This window comes from Patiria miniata, unplaced genomic scaffold (assembly GCF_015706575.1).
Source record: "Patiria miniata isolate m_02_andy unplaced genomic scaffold, ASM1570657v1 HiC_scaffold_3, whole genome shotgun sequence".
In the NCBI taxonomy this organism is placed as follows: Eukaryota; Metazoa; Echinodermata; class Asteroidea; order Valvatida; family Asterinidae; genus Patiria; species Patiria miniata.
The window spans coordinates 17345102-17364619 of record NW_024037069.1 but is presented as its reverse complement, the minus strand read 5'-3'; the positions used below and the strand labels follow the sequence as shown (position 1 = coordinate 17364619).

Genomic DNA, 19518 nt, shown 5'->3' with positions numbered 1-19518 from the left:
AAATGTACATCATTGTATACATTTGTATACAATTTGTTTAGAATTTGTATCTGTCAGACGCAAATTCCATCTCATAAAAAGTATTCACATGTGTGAAGTAGGAACCATCTCTAAGAAGAAAGTTTAGAGTTTGAGTCTCACTTGATTAATTATGTTGTTTTTTTTCTCATCAATCCTCAGACAACACTGATTGCACAATGCTTATATAGTTAGATCTGTGAACAGCAAAGCCTAGTACTAATACATCTCAGTGATGGATGAGAACATTCCATCAAGAGTATTACTAGGTTATATAGTTTTGGGTCCTCCAGTTCATTTGTTTGAAATTTTGTTTGAATGATCTGGATTATCTAGATCAAGGAGCATGTGGTAGGGGTAGGCGTGGAGGTACCTTTGTTGCTTCTAGGTGGTCCAGGCACGGGCAAATCCTCCATCATGGCTAGGGTGTCAGACGTGACTGTGTCCAAGGCACTCACTAAAGAAATACCAGGGTGAGTTTGGATAGCAGTTGGTGTCAGTGTTGTAGTCGAGTCCATCACAAGTCCAGTCACATGTAGATCACAAGACTAGTAACAAGTCCATTCACAAGTCCATCACAAGTGACTGTGGAAGAACAAAAACAAAGGACTGCCTTCGTCACAGTTCATTTGAATAGCTTGTGACTTGACTTGAGACTGGAGGACTTGTGATGGACTTGTGATGGACTTGCAGGGACTTACAAAGGGAGATTAAAGGGATACCACTGGGGTGACTCTTGAACGCATTGCTGACGGCGCCAGATGGGTCATTCTATAAATTTGGGGTCCAAAGTGTGACATTTTTCCCGTCCCTGATACCTTGGTACTTTGTAATTTGCCATTCAAGCATCATTAAAAGTGACTTCAAATGATTGTTTATTTGTTGGGTAGGTAGTTTAATATTCATAATCACTCTTGGAGGATGACTGCATTAAGAAGTGCATCAGAATTATACAATCATAGATGTCAGATGTAACAGGGACGGGAAAAAAAGTGGACACCAAATTTATAGAATGACCCAGATGCTCACGCGAAGATGCTATGGGCTTGTGCATACTCAGGATTAAATCAACCGCGTGTGCTGTTTACAATTTTGCGCACGAACTAGTACAGGCACGTGGCGTGTCCCTCCCACTGGTGCTCTTGAAAAGTAATCAAAAAAAGGCTTTCTAGGGTAAGAGCCCTGCGATGTGTCGCTACCTAAGTTACAATATGTAACACGTTGCAACTCTTGACTCATCGTACAATCCATTTCGTGAAACTTGCGATGTGTTGAACATGTCGTATTAGTTCCTTGACAATGACTTAAAACATGTCACAGTTATGACGTGTCTAGTGGTCATTGCAAAATAAGAAGCGTCCTTTTCTCGGCCAGTTTTATACCATAAAAAAATACATAAACGAGACTCGAATACCGAGACAATGTGTGTAAAGTTGTAAATGGAAGATGCATCAAAGTAATTATGAATTAGCCTGGAATATTGCAGTGGAAAGTTCAAAGTAGCCATACAGTCCATTGCGAGCTTGTTTTTTTTTTAAACTACATCACACGTCCGCCATTCTGTTTTACGTTTTAAAAACTTTCGAGAGGAGAAACGACGACTCTTTTGAAAATTAGACGACTATTTATTGTACACTGAATAAATACATCGTAAGTTACGATGAGTTTCGCGAAATCGGGTGCTGGCCACATGACTAGAAAGCTATTACAGGTGTTGGTGAGATCGCATCTTCAAGTCCTAACTGCTTCAGTGTATCTCTTTAGTTTATAATATAATGAATTGTGTTTAAACTTTTTAACTCCCAGAGGTGGGACGCAGGGCTGGCACGTCTTCTACCACTTTGTCGGAGCCGTTCCTGGCTCGCCCAATCTGGAAGCTACACTAAAACGCCTCCTGAAAGAACTGGGTGCGGTCAATGTAAGTTTTGGTTTATAAATAATGAGCTTGTTTAAAAAAAAATTATATTGTGAGTTTCTTTAACAACTCCTCCTTCCTTGCATTTTTTTCACCAGCCTCATCCTTCTCTATACTCCCGCTTTGGTTACATACATGCATGTAAAACTAAATACCTTATGGTTTTACTACGAGAAGCTGAGATACTTCATCCCAGCTTTTCCCAAGTTGTTAGCTGATTATGAGCCTCTTGAACACAAGACCCTCCCCTGAACAAGATTGTAAATTTGTTATCAGAAAGACAGATATTATTCATAGTCATCAGAGAAATCTGTTCGGGCAGATTTTTTTTTCTTGAATTTGTACACGAAAAGCATGAATTTTAGGTGAATTGATAAACTGAATTGATAAACGGGGCGTGTAATTGTGCGTAATTCATATTATCTTGTATAGTGCTATAGTTATGGACATCTGAATTGTTGTAAGAATTTAGCCCTATTATCTAGCTCTCCGATACAACATAGCATAACACAGAAAAGCCTAGATCCAAGGGTCTAGAAAGTAAAACTTCAATTGTCCAAACCATGCTTGAGTAGCAGAAATGCTGATTGACATTGTGCTGTTGTATTCTCACGCAGGACACCACCATGCCTAAAGACTTGGAGACGGCCTGTCAGCTCACCTACGCAACTCTATCCAACCCCAACACCCGACCTCTGATTATTGTCATTGATGCTCTCAATCAGGTAAGAGAGACTAGCCGAAGGCATAACATTTTTATTTGCCAGTTAAATTTGCATTCCCCATGCTATTTTTGAGTTTCATCCCCAATATAGATTCTTTTTTCTAGATTGCTATTTTTCTAGCAATACAAAAGTTATTCACTTTTGAAAGAGACATCGACTGAAAAAAATTGAACTATAAAAACCCCAAAGCTATAAAAATATCAAACCATGGCACAACAAAACAATTGTTTTCTGCCATGATGTAGTCACGTGTGATGTTTTATTTTGTGGACAAAAATAGTTTGATGAATCCAAGGAGTCCACCATTCTGAACTGGCTGCCCAACAAGCTGAGTCCCCAGGTTCGCTGTATATTCTCCATGATTGATGAGACCCCGCAGCACAAGACCCTACGCTCACGACCCAACAAACCCACTGAAGTCTACGTCACGCCCCTGGACATGACTTCAAGGGAGGTAGGTTCCGCCAATTCAAACCCAGTACATTATATGATATTGAATGTCTTTGAGGGGGATACAAGAATATATTGCATGAGCTATAACAATATTGCACTAGTCAAAGACGAGTGTTATATTGTTATAGCGAGTGCCCAATGTTGGCGTTTTCCAAGTTTGTCAGTATCTAATTTGGTCAAGTTAAAACCACTCATTTCATGTGCAAAATGAAAAGTGTTCAGCAGTGTCTTCAAATAAAATACAAAAAATCCCATGATGAACTGCAAGCAGCAGTCAATGCCAGTTTTTATCTTAAAGGTTTGTTTAAGGGAATAAATGTGTGCGCGTACTGCATGATGTGGCGCAGAACGCAGCTGTGCCAGTGTAGTGTGAATTTAGGAGTATGAAATACGGACTCATTTGTAGGTTTGCATGCTCACCGAGGATTGTGAACGTTCAACCAAAATAAGGGTTAATGGGACCGGATTTCATAGGAGTCCTAATTTCATGTGACACTGGAAAAGTGTTTAAGACTGGCCAGCTGGTGTTTTATCAACCGTTAAGACCGACCACTTGACGGGCTCTTGACCAATTGGAATGGGTAAACTGTCTTATGAATGGATTCTTAAGGTGTCCATTTTTTCCTGTTTCTGATTCAGTTATCATGATTCCATGAAAGCTACACAGAGATGTTAGCAATCATTTTCTCAGTGTACGTTATATTTTCAGGAAAAATATTCTTGATCCTGATGAAGGTATGCAAGACATGAAGCAGCTTGAGATGGCAAAAGAATTACTGGCATTTGGCATCAGATTTTTATCATAAGTGCCTTGAAAGATGACCTCCTCATTGACATTTCTTGCTCCAGGCAATTGTCAAAGAGACCCTGGGTAAATACACGAAGCGTCTGGATGCCCAGCAGATGGCCAGCCTGCTCAGTAAGGACTCTTCCCAGAATCCTCTGTGGCTGTCGGTGGCGTGCGAAGAGCTCCGAGTCTTTGGCTCCTTTGAGTCGTTATCAGACAAGATCAACAGCTTGGCAGACGGCTTGCTCAAGTATGTTGACTTCCTTCAATGGATCCAGTGTGGAAACTATTGTGATGTGTGCCCTCACGCACTAGTGTCATTTACAAATTAAGGCTGAAATGAATGTTTTTGTAGATTGTGTGTCTAGAGACAAAGCCAAAGTTTGAAAAACGCACCATGTCTTAATTCTGGGCCAAATTTTATTTTAAACAATGTAGGAATCGCTCTGTCCTACTGTCTCAATACGATCAAATATGTTTACTTTAGTTTACTTGTGAAAATGCAAAGAAATCTGGGTGCTTGATTTTAGGCCAAAAAAAAAATACTTGGTCTCTGGTCAGCGCGTGTGCGTCGATTTTTCATGCGCGTCAACCTTTTTTTTCTTTTTCAAATTAACACGGAAGCTACAACAGTTCCCTCTATTGCCGCACCTCCTCAAATTTTTGTACCAAGGAGCACCAAAGAATGGGGAAATTGCACCAAGGCAAATGATAAAGGGCACCAAGGCAAATTATTGAGGACACCAATGTATAATGAGGACACAAAAAAGCAAACTAGTACCCGCCTTGTCTGTACAATTCAAGCTTGAAAAAAAAAATCCACCAAAAAAGAAAAAAACCTGCATCGGCGCATCAATTCCGGAACTTTGGTCTGACCAGAGACCGATTTTTTTTTTTGGCCTTAACTGTGGCTGTGTCTGTGCAGCAGTGATGTAGTGCCTTGATGCTGGGCCTTGGCCTTAAGGCTGCCTTAAGGCTGGATTTTAGGGCCTTGGCCTTGGCCTCGAGGCTTGAGGGCAAAAGCCTTGGCCTTGGCCTTGGCCTTGAGGGTTCAGGGCCTTGCAATTTTGAGTCAAGGCTCTTCAAGGCCCATAGATTTTTGCATTTTCCAGATAAATCTGTTCGAAATTTTGCTGTTACCATTTTGATCGTATTACCATGGAGGAGGGAAACACCCTATAGATTTGTGTGTTGGGCACACTTCCACTTTTGTAGCATCACATTTTGTTACCATTGTAGTAGATTTGCTGCGAAAAATATTCTGTACACTTGTGGGGCTAATGAGATGATCACTTTAATTGCATATAAGTATGGAATAGATCTGATTGGTTGTATATGTCTCCCTGATAAGTGCTAAAGATTTGCATGTATCTGTTTTAGATAATGCTGATATTTCTGACCATGTTGGGCCAGCAAATAAAATTTTCCCAAATCAGTTTCTTGGATCCCCCTTTTGCTACACTTGGGAGAATTGTGTGTCAATATAGAAGTAAATCATTATTTTGTTTAGTTAAACCATATTGAAGACCTGAACTTATACTTTAATAGATACAGTGCAGTCATAAAACGGTGTAGGCCTATGCGAGCATGTTGATTGCAATTAAAGAAATGTTGTTCTTCGTAACGAGCAATTCGTGATGATAAGGGCGGATCCAGGGGGCCAAAAGGGGCCATGCCCCCCCCCCAAAAAAAACCATTTTTTTTTATGTGACGTTGTAATAAACAGGCAATGAGTACACCACCATCTTTTCCTCAAAAAACATCGGTTAAAATGGTCAGAAATTGCCTCAAATCGCACCACAGACCATCTCGAATCCAAAACTTTTTCGGGGCCCTTAAGCGGGCCCCGGAGCCCAAGCCGTAATTTTTTGACCCACTTTTTTTGGGGGGGGACCCAAATTTCTTTGCCCTCCCCCCAAAATTGTGTTCTGGATCCGCCCTTGTGTGATGATGTGTCACTCATGTGACTATAATTAGTTCTATATCAGTGGTCATTTCATAAAATAGGGCCTTGGCCTTGGCCTTGAGGGTTAAGCCTTGGCCTTGGCCTCGAGGCTTGAGGGTCAAAGCCTTGGCCTTGGCCTTGAGGTTCAAAGCCTTTGCTCCAACACTGCTGTGCAGTAATTTCTCCATTTTTTTTCAAAATGATCATGTTTTATTTGCTTTGGTTTACAACAATGCAAACTTTCCTCGGATCAGCCAATTTCCTCATTTTTGTTTTAAATTCCCATGTCTGCCTTAAAAAATTGAAAACACTGTACAAAGTCCATTTTAATCCAGGAACCTCCTCTGTTATATGGCTTTAAAGTTGCATAGCCCGCTTGAAGATTACTGGAGAAAGTACTCTTAAATTTTAGGTTCAAGAGAGAAAATTGAATTAATTTTTCTATGCCATTCTTCGAAGTTTGTGTCTATTATTTGAAAACTGCAGTTGTGCCTGTGCAGTAAATTTTCCCACTTTCTGTCTAAATGTTCGAAACTTGCTTGCTTTTCTTTAGTTTATTGGCGCAAATCCTGACCCGTTTTGAGCAGGAGAACGGCGGGGAGATGCTGGTAGCTACCCTGTGTCTGCTGGAGTGCTCATGCCACGGTCTGCTCGAGACAGAACTGCTCTCCATCCTAGGAGACGAGGATAACCTGATGCCTCCCAAGGAAAGCTCAGGGAAGGAGAAAGGAGAGAAGGGTAAGGGAGCTTAACCCTCTAAGATGGGAGGGGGTGTAAAGGCCACCTTAGAAGAGGCCTTCTGATCTCAGAAATGAAGTGATTGATTTTTTAATGAAATTTGTTTGCTGTTAGAGACATTTGTACAGGCGTCCCAAAATACCCGAAATGTTTTTTAGCAAGGCTCTAGCGTCCCCGAAGAAACACGTAATGCCACTATTTTTAGATCATTTTAAAGCATGGAATCTTAACTTTATCCCTGGTAAGTTGTTGGTTTGATTTTCAAAGGGTTTGAACTGATACTTGCTTAAATAAAGGCGTGGGATTGGGAAAAACAAACTCAACCAATTTCAAAGAAAATCAATCGTGCGCATTTTTTCTGAAGTGGAAATGGTTCGTGTTCAAGATGTGACAGTTTCGTTGCCTTTTACTTTGGGTGTTTTCTGGTTGTTTTTTTCAATCCACATCTTACAATAAATTCTCAATATTGTTATTCTTTCAGATTCAATTTTGAAATTCAAGTGCTAGTATGAACTTGTTCAAAAAGCACGCTCAAAGTGTGACTCGAGTTTGCATCTGATGTTCCGCATCATTGATTGTCTTTTAAATCGGTTGAGTTTGTTTTTCGACATGCCTTTTTTTGCAAACAAATAATTTGAAAACTCTAACTTTTAACTATCAAATGAATGCTCGCCAGGAATAAAGTGGAATTCCAAGCTTTGAAATGATATAAAATAGTGCTCACCCCACCAATCATCCTTATCTTTTTTACTCACAGAGTCCAGGGAAAAGGGGGCATCAGATATCGGCCCACTGTCGGCCCACAAGTGGGCTCGGGTGTTCCGCGCTCTGAAGCCGTTCCTGCGGCCGTTTGGTGACAGCGGGGAAGGCAGATTGGATTTCTATCATCGCTCCCTCAGCAAGGCCGTCAGGGCTAAGTGAGTAGTAGACTTGAAGTTGTTAGACGTGTTGTTAGAAGTTGTCGTGTTTGGTCTGTTGCACTGCCAATAACACCCAAATTAATCCTTGTCATATGATTGGAGGATTATCATTATTGGTCACGCGGCATTCATTAACCCTAACCCTGCCAGACGCAGCACAGTGCATCAGGTGGAAAAGAACTGGTGCACTTTGATGCGTTCAGCTACCAACACCAGTGCATGAATGGCCAGCTCTGAAACAATGAGAGCTAAGTCCCATGAAACAATGCCACAGTTGTATCCTGCTGCATGCGGTGACCACCGACTCTGAGGCAGTGTGGCCTTGAGACTTTTCCCCTGATGGATCTTGCTACACTGGGCAGGCTTGTCACTTAGTCAAGAGTTGCATGTTGCCACGTTTGGCAGGGTTCTAGCAAACATACCCTGGAGGGTTAGGGTTAATGAACCATTGCACGGCCTACGTCATAACTGTGCATCTTTGGTTCCAATCACCGTGCATTTTCGTCCCATCCCTTTTGATTTATTGCACGCCGTGCGCATGCCAAGACGGGCAGTGGCAGGGCGCTACACGATCCTAGCGCTATGTAGACCATATCGTGTTTTGTCTGTTGCACTGCCAATAACACCCAAATAAATCCTTGTCATTTGATTGGAGGATTGTAGGTCACGCGACATTCATTAATGAACCATTGCACGGCCTACATCATAACAATGCATTTTTGGTTCCATTCACCGTGCATTTTTCGTCCCATCCCTTTCGATCTATTGCACGCCGCACACACGCTTGAAGACGCCCAGCGGCAGGGCGCTACACGATCCTTGCGCTATTTAGACCTTATCATAGGTTATGGCAGTACAAAACTTGTCTTTGAAGTTGATGCAGTTGCCTTGATTTTTTTTTGGCTTTATTTTAAATTCCAATGTTAATTTTTCATTATATGTCAAAGCCCACAGAGTTCAATGTATCCTGCAAACTATACCCTGTCATTAGGAGGATATTTCATGAGGCGCTCATCACTTTCTGTTGGCATGGCTGTGCGCTGGATGGGAACTTCTGGTGAAATCAGATAACCGTTATTTGGTTCGCAAATCTCCAATTTCTCCCACCACTAGCATGAAAAAATAAGTTCTTTTTTTTTAAATTTTTTGTGACTACAGGTACTTCAGCGGCCAAACAGGGAACAATGCAGGCCGCTCAGTTGACAGGTTGTACCAATGGTGGCACAGCAAACTAGCCAACTATTTTGAGAAGGTTGCGAACCTAGAGCGCAAGGCAGAGGTATGTTGAGAAAAGGTTAAGTCAGCATCTTCTGTAAACCTAACCAATTATAGTATGGACTGCTTCAGTGGTAGAAGTGACATACGGTTCCAATATTAGGCTAACCCTCCTTCTATCTATAAGGATGAGTTTATCATTTTAAAAAAGACTGTGTAATGGTGTACTCGTTTGTATTCATATTGTCAGAGATGAAACTTTTCAGATTTTAATCTGAAATCAGATTTTTTCAACTTTTCCAATGAAATTTCAGATTTTTTAACGATCCCACAAAAATGAGTAGTTAACAATTTTTCTACACATTTTCTTTTCTTTTTTTCATTATAATTTCCATAAAAAGTCCATGAAAAGTCGATGAAAACAGCACGTAAAAATTTGCACAAGTGTGGTAGATTTAATCTCTTTTACCAGTCGTGAATGGAGTGATTCTACGGTAGAAACACCTAGACCAATGCTGATCAGATCCTATTCCGGCTTGAGAAAAAGGTTAAGTACTGACCTATGACATGGAAAATTCCCTGGGTCCCACGTTGATGTGCTGCGCTGCACCGAACAACGTTGTGGCAGCTCGGAAGGTCCAATTTCAGATTTGTTTTGCCAAGGCCAGTTTCATCTCTGTATTGTGTTTGAATGTGATTGTAAGCTGTTTTTGATTAATTGTTGTGGATTTGTTCTTGTCTTTTAAACTGTTTTTAACACATGGGGTGTTGATTTTCATGTTTTTAATCATGATGGTTAATAATAAATTGAATTGAATTGAATTGAATTGAATTGATCTGAACCGTCACAGACAATCAAAATCAATCCTCTTCCCCTGCCATGCCTTTTACCCAGGCTAGTCACCAGCAGTCAGATCACATTTTAAGCAAGCACTGTGACTTGTCAAATTCAGTCAACGGACAAAAACAGGCAAGTGTTGGGCTCTTTGTTGGACTTCCTTCTGGACTGGAAGGTCTAAATATTCATAGCAGTGATATTTCTCTCATTAAATATTCATGAGTTTATCCTTTCTTCCACCAATCAGGAGTATCCCTACCACCCGATCAATATCCATGACAAGAAGCGATTGGTGGACTTCCTTCTGGACTGAAAGGTCTTAATATTCATAGCAGTGATATTTCTCTCGTTAAATATTCATGAGTTTGTCCATCCTTCCACCAATCAGGAGTATCCCCACCACCTGATCAAGATCAATGACAAGAAGCAATTGGTGGACTTCCTTCTGGACTGGAAGGTGTTCAGTCACTACTTCAAGGAGGACTTCAGCGGAGAACTGCTCTCCTACTGGCGACAGGTAGGAAAAAATACATATATTTCTTGCTCCTGCATTATGTCACAGGGTTGTGAAAAAAGAGAAACCACATCGAAAATTGCAAAGACTAGTGCAGTGCCCGTCTAAAATGTGCATGTTCGGGAAGAGCAAATTGTTTTGCCGCTGGTATTGGTTGCATGTTTTTCACAGGTTGAACGTACACTCACGTCAAAGTTTGTGCCAAGTTTGAAGTTGTTTGGGCGAGTGGTTCTCGAAAAAGCTGCAAAAAATAGCGCAGATATTCACCCCTAGTGGACAATGGTATTGCCCTGCAGTAAGGTTGCTCAGTCAACCACCTAATGTGCCTGTGCAACCACCACGTACGTGTACATACGGAAACATGGTATGCAGTGCTATTCACCCATACTGGACAATGGTATCGCCCTACAATGCACGTGCGCGTGCCTGTTCTTTTTGCACTGCGTCATATTGATCGCGCGCACTTTAGCTTAAACATGACGCAAACAATTGAAAAGAACATCAGTGCGTGGTGGTCTGGGCTAAAATTTGCCACGTTTGCCTCAGAAAATGTTGCTCTTTTGCAGCTTTTTTGAGAACAGCTCGTCCAAACAACTTTTAACTTGGCACTGCACAGGTTGCGTCATATTGAGCACGCGCGCTTTAGCTTTACATGACGTAAACAATTGAAAAGAACGACAGTGCGTGGCGGTCTGGCTATACTGCCAGGTTAGGCTCCAGAAAATGCTGCTTTTTTGCAGCTTTTTCGAGAACCGCTCATCCAAACCACTTCAAACTTGACACTGCACTTCCTGGTGTCCTGAGCAATACACCTGCCGATTTTCAACTTCATACGGCGCCCGGTTCTTGAGATAATCGAGATACAGACAGACAGACAGACACACAGCCCGACACACAGAGATTTCTGGAATTATAGTTAGATTGGATATTAGAAATGACTATGGCCTTGTAAACTATGCATATAATTACTGAATAACAGATTATGTACAGAGCTGTATATTGTTATATCGTGTGCTTGGATACTGTAATTTCATTGGTCTAGGATGGTCACATGTCTGGACAATAAAAATGCATGTCACACACTGAGGGTGATATCGCACTGCATTCTTTGCGCTTGTGCATGCGCATGCCTGTAGAATCTGCTGGCACGCTAGCTTTGCGCAATGAGAACTGCAACGTCAAGCACTCGGCCTCACGATCAATTTAAATAATTCGTGTCTTTATTAACAAAACAAGACATGTGTAACAAAGCCTAGGACATTATTGTCACAATCACAGGATTCAATGAATAGCAATGTACCTTGTTGTAAAAAGACAATAAGGCAAGGCAATAGAACTGGAAAACCGTTATTTAAGAGGAAAACAAAACAGTAGTCGATTACGAATAATTTCTCAACTAAGAGAATGGTTCTGAAAAGAACCAGAGGTATAAACTCGACGTTCCGGTCGGTATGCTCTGTATCTCCACCATGCAAAGCCTCAAATCTTACTTAGTAGTCGATTAATTTAGGGTAAACAATACATTGAACAACAAAAATTAATCAAGGTAAAACTGGAACTGGTAATGAAAGAAATTCAGAAGAAAGACGAGAGGGGTCATTCATCCACTCTCTCGATCCAGACTGATATATAAATGTATTTGGAGTACCAAAACCTTCAGTTATCGAAGGTTACATCACAGTGATTTAATTTATTTGTAACACAGTTAAAGGTGCAACAATTTATCTTTTTGAGTAGTTGGTACAAAGCAATTGTTGACTGCTGTGATGTGGGATATGCTGTTTTTAACCCCCTCGGAGCACATAGCGTTGCTTTGGGTGCTATGCGCCCCTCGGGTGTTTAAAACATCGTATCCCACATCACAGCTAGCCTTCGGCTCTGGCCATGTACAGTGTTTAAAGCCGGCCAAGCACATATTTATTCCCACGGTTATATCATCTGTTTCCCTTTCCTTTTTTGTATTGGTTCTTGCCTGCATGCAGATCTTTAACTTTACCGTTTTTGTTAACTTAGGCTGCAGATAGCATGGCTGAGATGGAGAAGCTTTACGTGGCCCAAGTCGAGAAACTCACTGATGACCCTACCCTGAATGAGGAAGACCTCAGTCTGCTCTACGAGAAAGTCGGAAGAGTTCTGTAAGTTGGTCTTTTCCTGTTTGTTTTTTAGGGATTCTCAGTACGGAGGTTAAACAGTCGAGGTGTTCACAAGAGAATTTTGAGAGTAAGAAGGACAGTCAAATGAAAAAATGTGACCTCTTGTGACTTCATTTTTGACATCATTTTTGGTTAATTGTTTTTTGTTTTTATTTGCAGTATGCACGCTGGTCAGCTGGAGACTTGCTTCTCATTGTTGGAGAAGTCAATGGAGATTGAGAGTCGGTTGGGCCAGCGTCAGGAACGGATGGTGATCCTGTACGACCTGATAGCCAGCATGCACAATGAGGTGAGGGAGGAAAGATGTTTTCTTCTGTAACACTTCTTTTTACCTATGGTCTCCAGTTGCTGCGCAATAATGACCTAATCAGACCATTAGAACAGTTACCTGCAGCAGCTGAAGAACAGCAAAAGTCGTTCTGTACACCCTTTGTGTACCCATTTATACTCCAGCATTGAGAGGCAATTGTGGCAAAGTGTCTTGCCCAAGGACACAAACTGCATGATCCCTGTCAGGCTTCGAACCCACACACCACCACTACCCTTCGGCCACTGTGCGCTGGCATGAAAAACATACATCCTTGTCTTGGCTTTGACTTCATTTGTTTGTTTTTTCCCCTGAAGGCACAACGGCCACTGAGCAAAAAAACATAGAAGAGGGCAGTTTTCAAATCCTTTTTTTTTGTCTCCGACTTTAGCTTTAGGCTCTTGACTCATATTTTGGGATTTCTGACATGGCCAACAGTCCAGGGGTGAGACTTGTCAGAATTTTTGCCCGATTTCAGTTTTTTTTATCAGGAATTTTCTTGATTTAAGGATTTTTTAACAATTATTATTATTAATCATTTCTGGTAATAAAACCAAGGATTCCTCAAAAGCGCCCTAGGCACTGTAGCTCGCAAGCCTGAGGAAACCTGTGGAGAGAAGACAATGAGTTCCAGTTTTAGAGGTGGGAGGAAAAGCCAAGAAGAATATTCTGGGGAAAACCCACGGAATGAGGCAGGGACTGAAAACCCAATCCACATATTGGCCCAGGCGGGATTCGAACCCGGGTCACAGCGGTTGAAGGCGAGGAAAGTACCGCTACGCCAACCTTCTCTGAAAATCTGGAATTTCAGAAGTTTTACCATAAAGGTCTATAAAAGTATATAGAACAAAAGAACGGGTACTTTTAGGCAAGTACAAACATATATCATGGGCCCTACATTGCTTGGCGACTCTCGATCATGCCCTGTGTTAATTATTTTGTGGATTTTTCATATTCCCCCAATCTAACCCTCCCCCAATCTAGCCCCTTGTTACATGGTACTGACTATCATAGTAGCGTGCGCGTGAGACCCAATATCAGAGCAAGTTCCTTTGGTTCAAGCATATCACAGTTTATTTATTGGAATTGGAGATGAAGCCCTTTAAGACGGAGACAAAGCCCCTTTTTTGAAAATGACTACAATACAACCAGCATACAGCTCCACTCTATCAAAAACGCGCTCATAGAAAACAGCACAAAATCGGACGGAAAAGCGCCGTCTGGTAGCGCTCGGGAGCAATTACGCACAATGAACCATTTGCCATATGGCTGTATAGAAGTACTTGTATTCGTACTCGTACTCAGAATACAAGTACTCGTACTCGTATTCGGAAGTACTCGTACTCGTATTCGGAAGTACTCGTACTCGTATTCGGAAGTACTCGTACTCGTACTCGGGTACTCGTACTCGTACTCGGTAACCTAAGTACTCGGCAGTACTCGGAAAAAAGTACTCGACTACAACACTGGTACATAGGCTGCAAGGACCTTTTACTCAAAACTACCTGTGGGATCACAAAATATGAATGAGCTCACACGCAGTAATTTACCACTGCTCGGTGGTGTTCACCCAAGGTGTCTACCTTTGCCTGTGCTAGCATACAAGTACTCTCAATAGTCTGAGCACAGAGAAGAGCTCGGGTGACGTGTAAAAAAATCTCTGATTTCTGTCTGTACACAGAGATTGATATTACGTTACTTCTACATGGACAAGAAAATGATGCTCGACTTGAAGCCGGCTATTCAGTACCGACGGAAATCACTGGAACTCGGCAAAGACTTGACAAAAGATCGCTTCAAGGTAAGACAGTGAATGCGGATTTATCAGCCATATGGTTGCGAAGGGCGATTTCTAAAGGTTACGTCACATTTTTATTTTGAATGAAACTACATGCACACACACATGTGCACGTTGGCGGGCAAAATCTTTGAAACTTAATTTCTCCCGTTTGGAAGACCGTATCTTCATGCAACTTTCAGGGTTTATTTTCCTTATAATGATCTCAAGTATGTGCTAAAAATCGTTGTGATATGTTCTTTACTTTTCGTTGAAATTGGAAAAATAGGCTTGGCTACGTGCATATTTGAAAGTTGTAACACTGGTGTTAGCAATGTCTGCCAATCTTTTCAAGCCTCACAAATATTAATAAGGTTCCTGTCCATTATGGTGTGCAGTAAAAATTTGCATAAAAGCCTCCTTCACCAGTTATTAAAATTTGATAAATATCGCCCTTTTTGCCGGCTTCCATTGGTCAATACCGAGACCCACGCCAAGTCACGCCGAGTGACGCTAATGAATATGCTAATATACCCTTTGTTATTGTGTTGCCGGGCCGAAATTGGTCAACCGTAGCGCCTAGGGCACTTTGCTGAACAATGCACGTGGGTGGTTCGGCAAAAAACCCTTGTCAAAATTTTCCTTAGAGGTTGTTCCAGGTGTAACACAAGCGTTTGCAACAACAGATTAAGCTGAAATTCTTAATATATTTAGATGATATAAGTGTTCAACTACTCGTGAAATAACAACTTGAGTAGATTCTTAGAAATTGGTATAAATACATATATTTGGGGAAGTTTTCGATTTCTTCCAGATTTGAAGGTCAGCTTTACCAGCAACCAGTATTGACGTTTCGGCATCGATGCCAGCAATTTTTTCACTGACATAAAGTTTAGAATTATTTCTTCCGTTATAATTTTACATTCTAATCATACTTGGCATATTTTCCGAGAAACACAACGTTCAAAAGGCCATGTTTTTGGGGGTTCATGAATTTCGCTGCTCTGTTACAGGCATGCTTTCAACTTCGCAACCATATGGCTGTTATAAGCTTTGAAAAAGGTTTACTGTAATTTGCGGAATATAAGCCGTGTCGAGTATAAGCCGCTGCACGCAAAAAAACTGCAAATTAAGATTTGAAGCCAGCATATAAGCTGCACCGGCGTATAAGCCGCACCGACGGCCGACCGCAGCGGTTTCAATTTTGTAAGGCCTCCGAATTCTAGTCACAATGCTCTGACCAGTTCCATTTACACTACGAAAGCTATGAAAAGGGCAACAAAAGTTATATCAAATCATTTACAGTCAATACTCTTACAAACAAATATTGAAATTGATGATGAGAAATAAAAACCGGGAATTGCTGCCGGCTTGCCCTTCCGCTGTGCGTGGCCGGGCAGCCTGCGCCGGCGAATGACAACATTTTCCCGCACTTGAGAGAGTATGCAACCCACCCATGTGTCGTCTGACTGGAGCGCTACAGGTGGCTACAGATGCTGACTTGTTTTGTCCCAAGAATGAACAGGTCCGGTTTTACAACAAAACTTATCAAATTGCTGTGATTACTAACGAGTAGTAATGTCAAAAATTGAAGTTTCAATCGTAACTTCCTTCTGTCAACACGATGCTGATATTTGTATGGACGAATCCATTAATTTCGTAAGGGGTGATTTAGCCCCCGTTTTGACTTTAACATTGTTTCTTGAATACATTTCAAGAAAAAAATTATATTGTGACGTTGAACAACTGATTATTGAATAAAGAAATGATCGAACTCCATAAAAAATATTAGTTGTCTTTTTTCTTTTTTTAAGCAGCAGAAATATTGATAGTTATTGTTCCAAAGAAAGTACACCCCTTTATTACCACAAATGGTGTGGTCCATGGAGAATGCATGCAGCACTAGTATCACGTACAGCCGGTTGTCGAAGACAGCTTTCACTCACTCACGCATGGCAGGCCGGCCTAGTTTCTGCAGTACTTTTTACCACTGGTACCTTTTACGTGGGATGTGCTTTCGGTTTGTTAAAGACTTTCTTAATTGATTTACATGTATTTATTTCAGCAACAGGTCTTTTCTTATACCGGTACATTAAATACACATTTGAATCTCATTTTTATTCTTCAAGGCTCGGCGTATAAGCCGCTCTGTGTATAAGCCGCAGTAAACATTTTCATGGCCAAAATCAATTTATAAGCCGTGGCTTATATTCCGAAAATTACTGTACATTAAAACTCAAATAAATTAACCTTTGCCCTTTTAAAGGTAACATACAACATTTCCTTTTGTTATAATTTTCAGAAATGGATGGATTAGGGGGTTAGTATTTTATATCAAAAATTGTTACACTGACCTGTTTAAAGGTTTGTGTTCATAGATGCTGGGAAACCAAGAAAAAAAAATGCTGTTCTGGTTGTCTGATTTCCCCGACTGTACTTCAGACGAAGGGAATTGTCTGGGAATTATCGGGTCAGGGAACCAGACTAGCAGGTATGCATCCGTTCATGGATGTGTAACTTATTGCAAACAAAATGTGAACTATTGGGGGCAGTAAAATGGGGGCAGTATTTGAAAAAAGTCTTTCTTGGTCGACCCAACAAATGTTGTGTATTACCTTTAAGGTGGCCAGTGCACCTCAGTTGGACATGCCAGTGTACTCCGGTTGTGCAATTAGTGTAGTGTTGAGTTTTTAACTCTTTCAGTGCCCGCGAAATTTGAAAAGTTTAACCCTAAAGTGCCCAACTTCGAGCATTTTTGTTAATTGTTCGAAATTCTGTAAAAAAAAAAAAGTAAATAAGTTTTACTCACTAAACTTGTTGATGTTGCTCTCTGGTATATCCTTGATATATTGGAAATCAAAAGTAGTCACACACATAGTGATACACCCTGAAACACTGGCCTGAACACAGGGGAATTCCGCACTTTTTGCAGAAAATACGAGATTTAGTGCTGCGCCCTCTCGCAAGAACTGGAATGAAAAAATAAATACAGGTCATACATGCATGAAAATGGTACCATTAGAAAGAGCGAGAGCGCCCCCTTTTGATAACATATTTACTCTACCTCGTACATGTACGAGGTTTTGCAAATTTAAGTACGAACATTTCCGAACATTACCTCGTACATGTACGAGGTTGGCGCTTTTGTACTAACAAATATACCTCGTACATGTACGAGTTTGGCACTGAAAGAGTTAATGGATTTTTTTTCATGTCTCTAGTTTATGCGGGCCTTTTCTCTGGTGAAGCTGGCGTTCAACTTGCATAACTGGATCTTCTTGAGTGGTGACAGTAGTCTCTCTGCGTCAGAAGCAACCGACTTAGGATTTGACAGTCTGAAAGAAGCCAAGGAGATCTTTTATGAGGTGGGTTTCCAACCTAGAAACATTTGTTTTCCATATTGGCATGTATTTTTTGAGTCCCGCTACCCAACTTAGTGTAAGAGAGATATTGAGACTATAGTTGGGGTTTTTTTATCGTAGGGAGAGAGGCAATGGGAAGGCAAAAGCTGAACCTATAATAATCTGGTTTATAGCACATACAGCCTTGTTCACAAACAGTCCTGTTTCGGGGCCGAGGATGTGCAACCATTCCCACGTGGAATTTACCGCACACTACACGTAGCAGAGATGAATGTCTTCCGATTTAATAGTAATTCCGACTTTTTCTATTTATTTCCAAGTCCAATTTTTCTGATGATCTTGTCTCCTCCGCAAAGTGATTTTTAAAATTTAAATAAAAAAATATTGATGAATGTGGTACTGTATTGCGAGCGCAATTTTTTGTCTGTTTTACCAGGCCTCATCGCACAGACATGGTAGATGCACATAAGTAAGCCCGCAAAGGAGTAAAATACAGCTGGAATTTGTGACATGATTGAAACTACGTAAAGAGCTTAAAAGCTGTTGCACGTGGAGTTCAATTGTGGCAAAATCCTTGTGTTGTGTGATTTTCAGAGGTTTCAGATTTAGTTGTACAAAATGCTTTGAATGCTTCAAAAATGACAATGATGATCTTGAGGATGGTAAGTACAGCATAAAAGACAAAATTCACTGGCAGCTGTTGGAAGAAAAAGTTGATAATGTCCTGATTTTTTTTCTGAAGTACGTCAGTGGAGTTGTTCGAAGTTGAAAAATAATGAAACTTCCTTTGAAAAAGAAAAGTGTTGACTCCCCCCCCCCCCCTTCCCCCCAAAAAACCACACACAGGAAATGTTGTCAGATAAAATGAAGACAGAATGATACTAGAATGGTACTCCATTAAAGGTACAGTCCATCATTTGTAATTTGTGCACTTTGTCCGTTTGATGCAACAAACGTGCTCAAAATATAAAAAAGGCTGCTGAACAAGTAACCTGATGAAGTTTCAGCTCAGCTTCAGCTGTATATACCTTGAGAAAACAATATTCTAGGATCTCCATTTCAAATCTGTCACGCTGAGTCATGTTTTCAGTTGGGCCTGAATTCAGCGTCCGAGACACATTCACCCCGAATCGATTGCAGCTACGTGCTGTCGCGCACGGATCTGACGAATGATAGCAACCGCGCTGTGCATAGTGTCAACGCTTGTGTGCACTTTGCCCAATGAAAAAACAGAAATTTCCAACGATGCGTCAGTTACTTTTTGGATAGCTGCAAATGATGGACTGTAGCTAATAGCACTTATTTCTGAACCAGGTTTTTTTTTTATAGATATTTGCATGTTGCACGGGAGAAGGAAACTTGTTATTTTTTCTTAAGTTATTATCTAAACAAATAATTCCAAACTTGTTGTGTTTTGTTAATGTTGTTGTTTGTAGTTTGATGACAAGGCACATGTGGCTGAATGCATCATGAATGAGGCTTTGCTGAAGAGTGACCATCACAAAAAAGAAGCCCTAGAAGTAAGTTATCACGGTAGGGCTCTGATCACTGACCCACGTGACCCGGTTGAAGTAGGCAAAGATCGTATAGCGCACAGCACAATAGGTAGTAGGCAAACCTCCAAAGCTGTGATGGATGGCAAAAACTGTGAGAAGACTGTGGAGCCAACACCCACGATTGGGACAACCGTACACATGGTTGCTAACGTTTGCCTACTGCAATGGTGACCGATCACGGGAAAACCAGATGGTCACGTCCTAAGATGCGACCCCTATAAATGGACATCCGTACACAAGTATCCTCTCGGCAATTCCAAAGAGAATATTATGGGAGACCACTGGGAGGAACATA

At 41.1% G+C, this 19518-nt stretch overlaps 1 protein-coding gene across 3 annotated transcripts in view; it reads left to right on the top strand.

Moving 5' to 3' along the window:
* The window catches only part of LOC119737980 (telomerase protein component 1-like), a 33016-nt gene that overhangs the window by 11658 nt on the left and 1840 nt on the right, over positions 1-19518 (top strand). For all 3 annotated transcript variants that reach the window (XM_038212662.1, XM_038212664.1, XM_038212663.1), the window contains 14 exons: positions 355-491; positions 1825-1936; positions 2551-2658; positions 2939-3112; positions 3961-4148; positions 6397-6581; positions 7339-7498; positions 8660-8780; positions 9943-10071; positions 12082-12203; positions 12381-12510; positions 14210-14329; positions 17527-17670; positions 19104-19187. In XM_038212662.1, the coding sequence (XP_038068590.1) occupies positions 355-491; positions 1825-1936; positions 2551-2658; positions 2939-3112; positions 3961-4148; positions 6397-6581; positions 7339-7498; positions 8660-8780; positions 9943-10071; positions 12082-12203; positions 12381-12510; positions 14210-14329; positions 17527-17670; positions 19104-19187 (1914 nt within the window). The remainder of the gene's footprint in view (positions 1-354; positions 492-1824; positions 1937-2550; positions 2659-2938; positions 3113-3960; positions 4149-6396; positions 6582-7338; positions 7499-8659; positions 8781-9942; positions 10072-12081; positions 12204-12380; positions 12511-14209; positions 14330-17526; positions 17671-19103; positions 19188-19518) is intronic.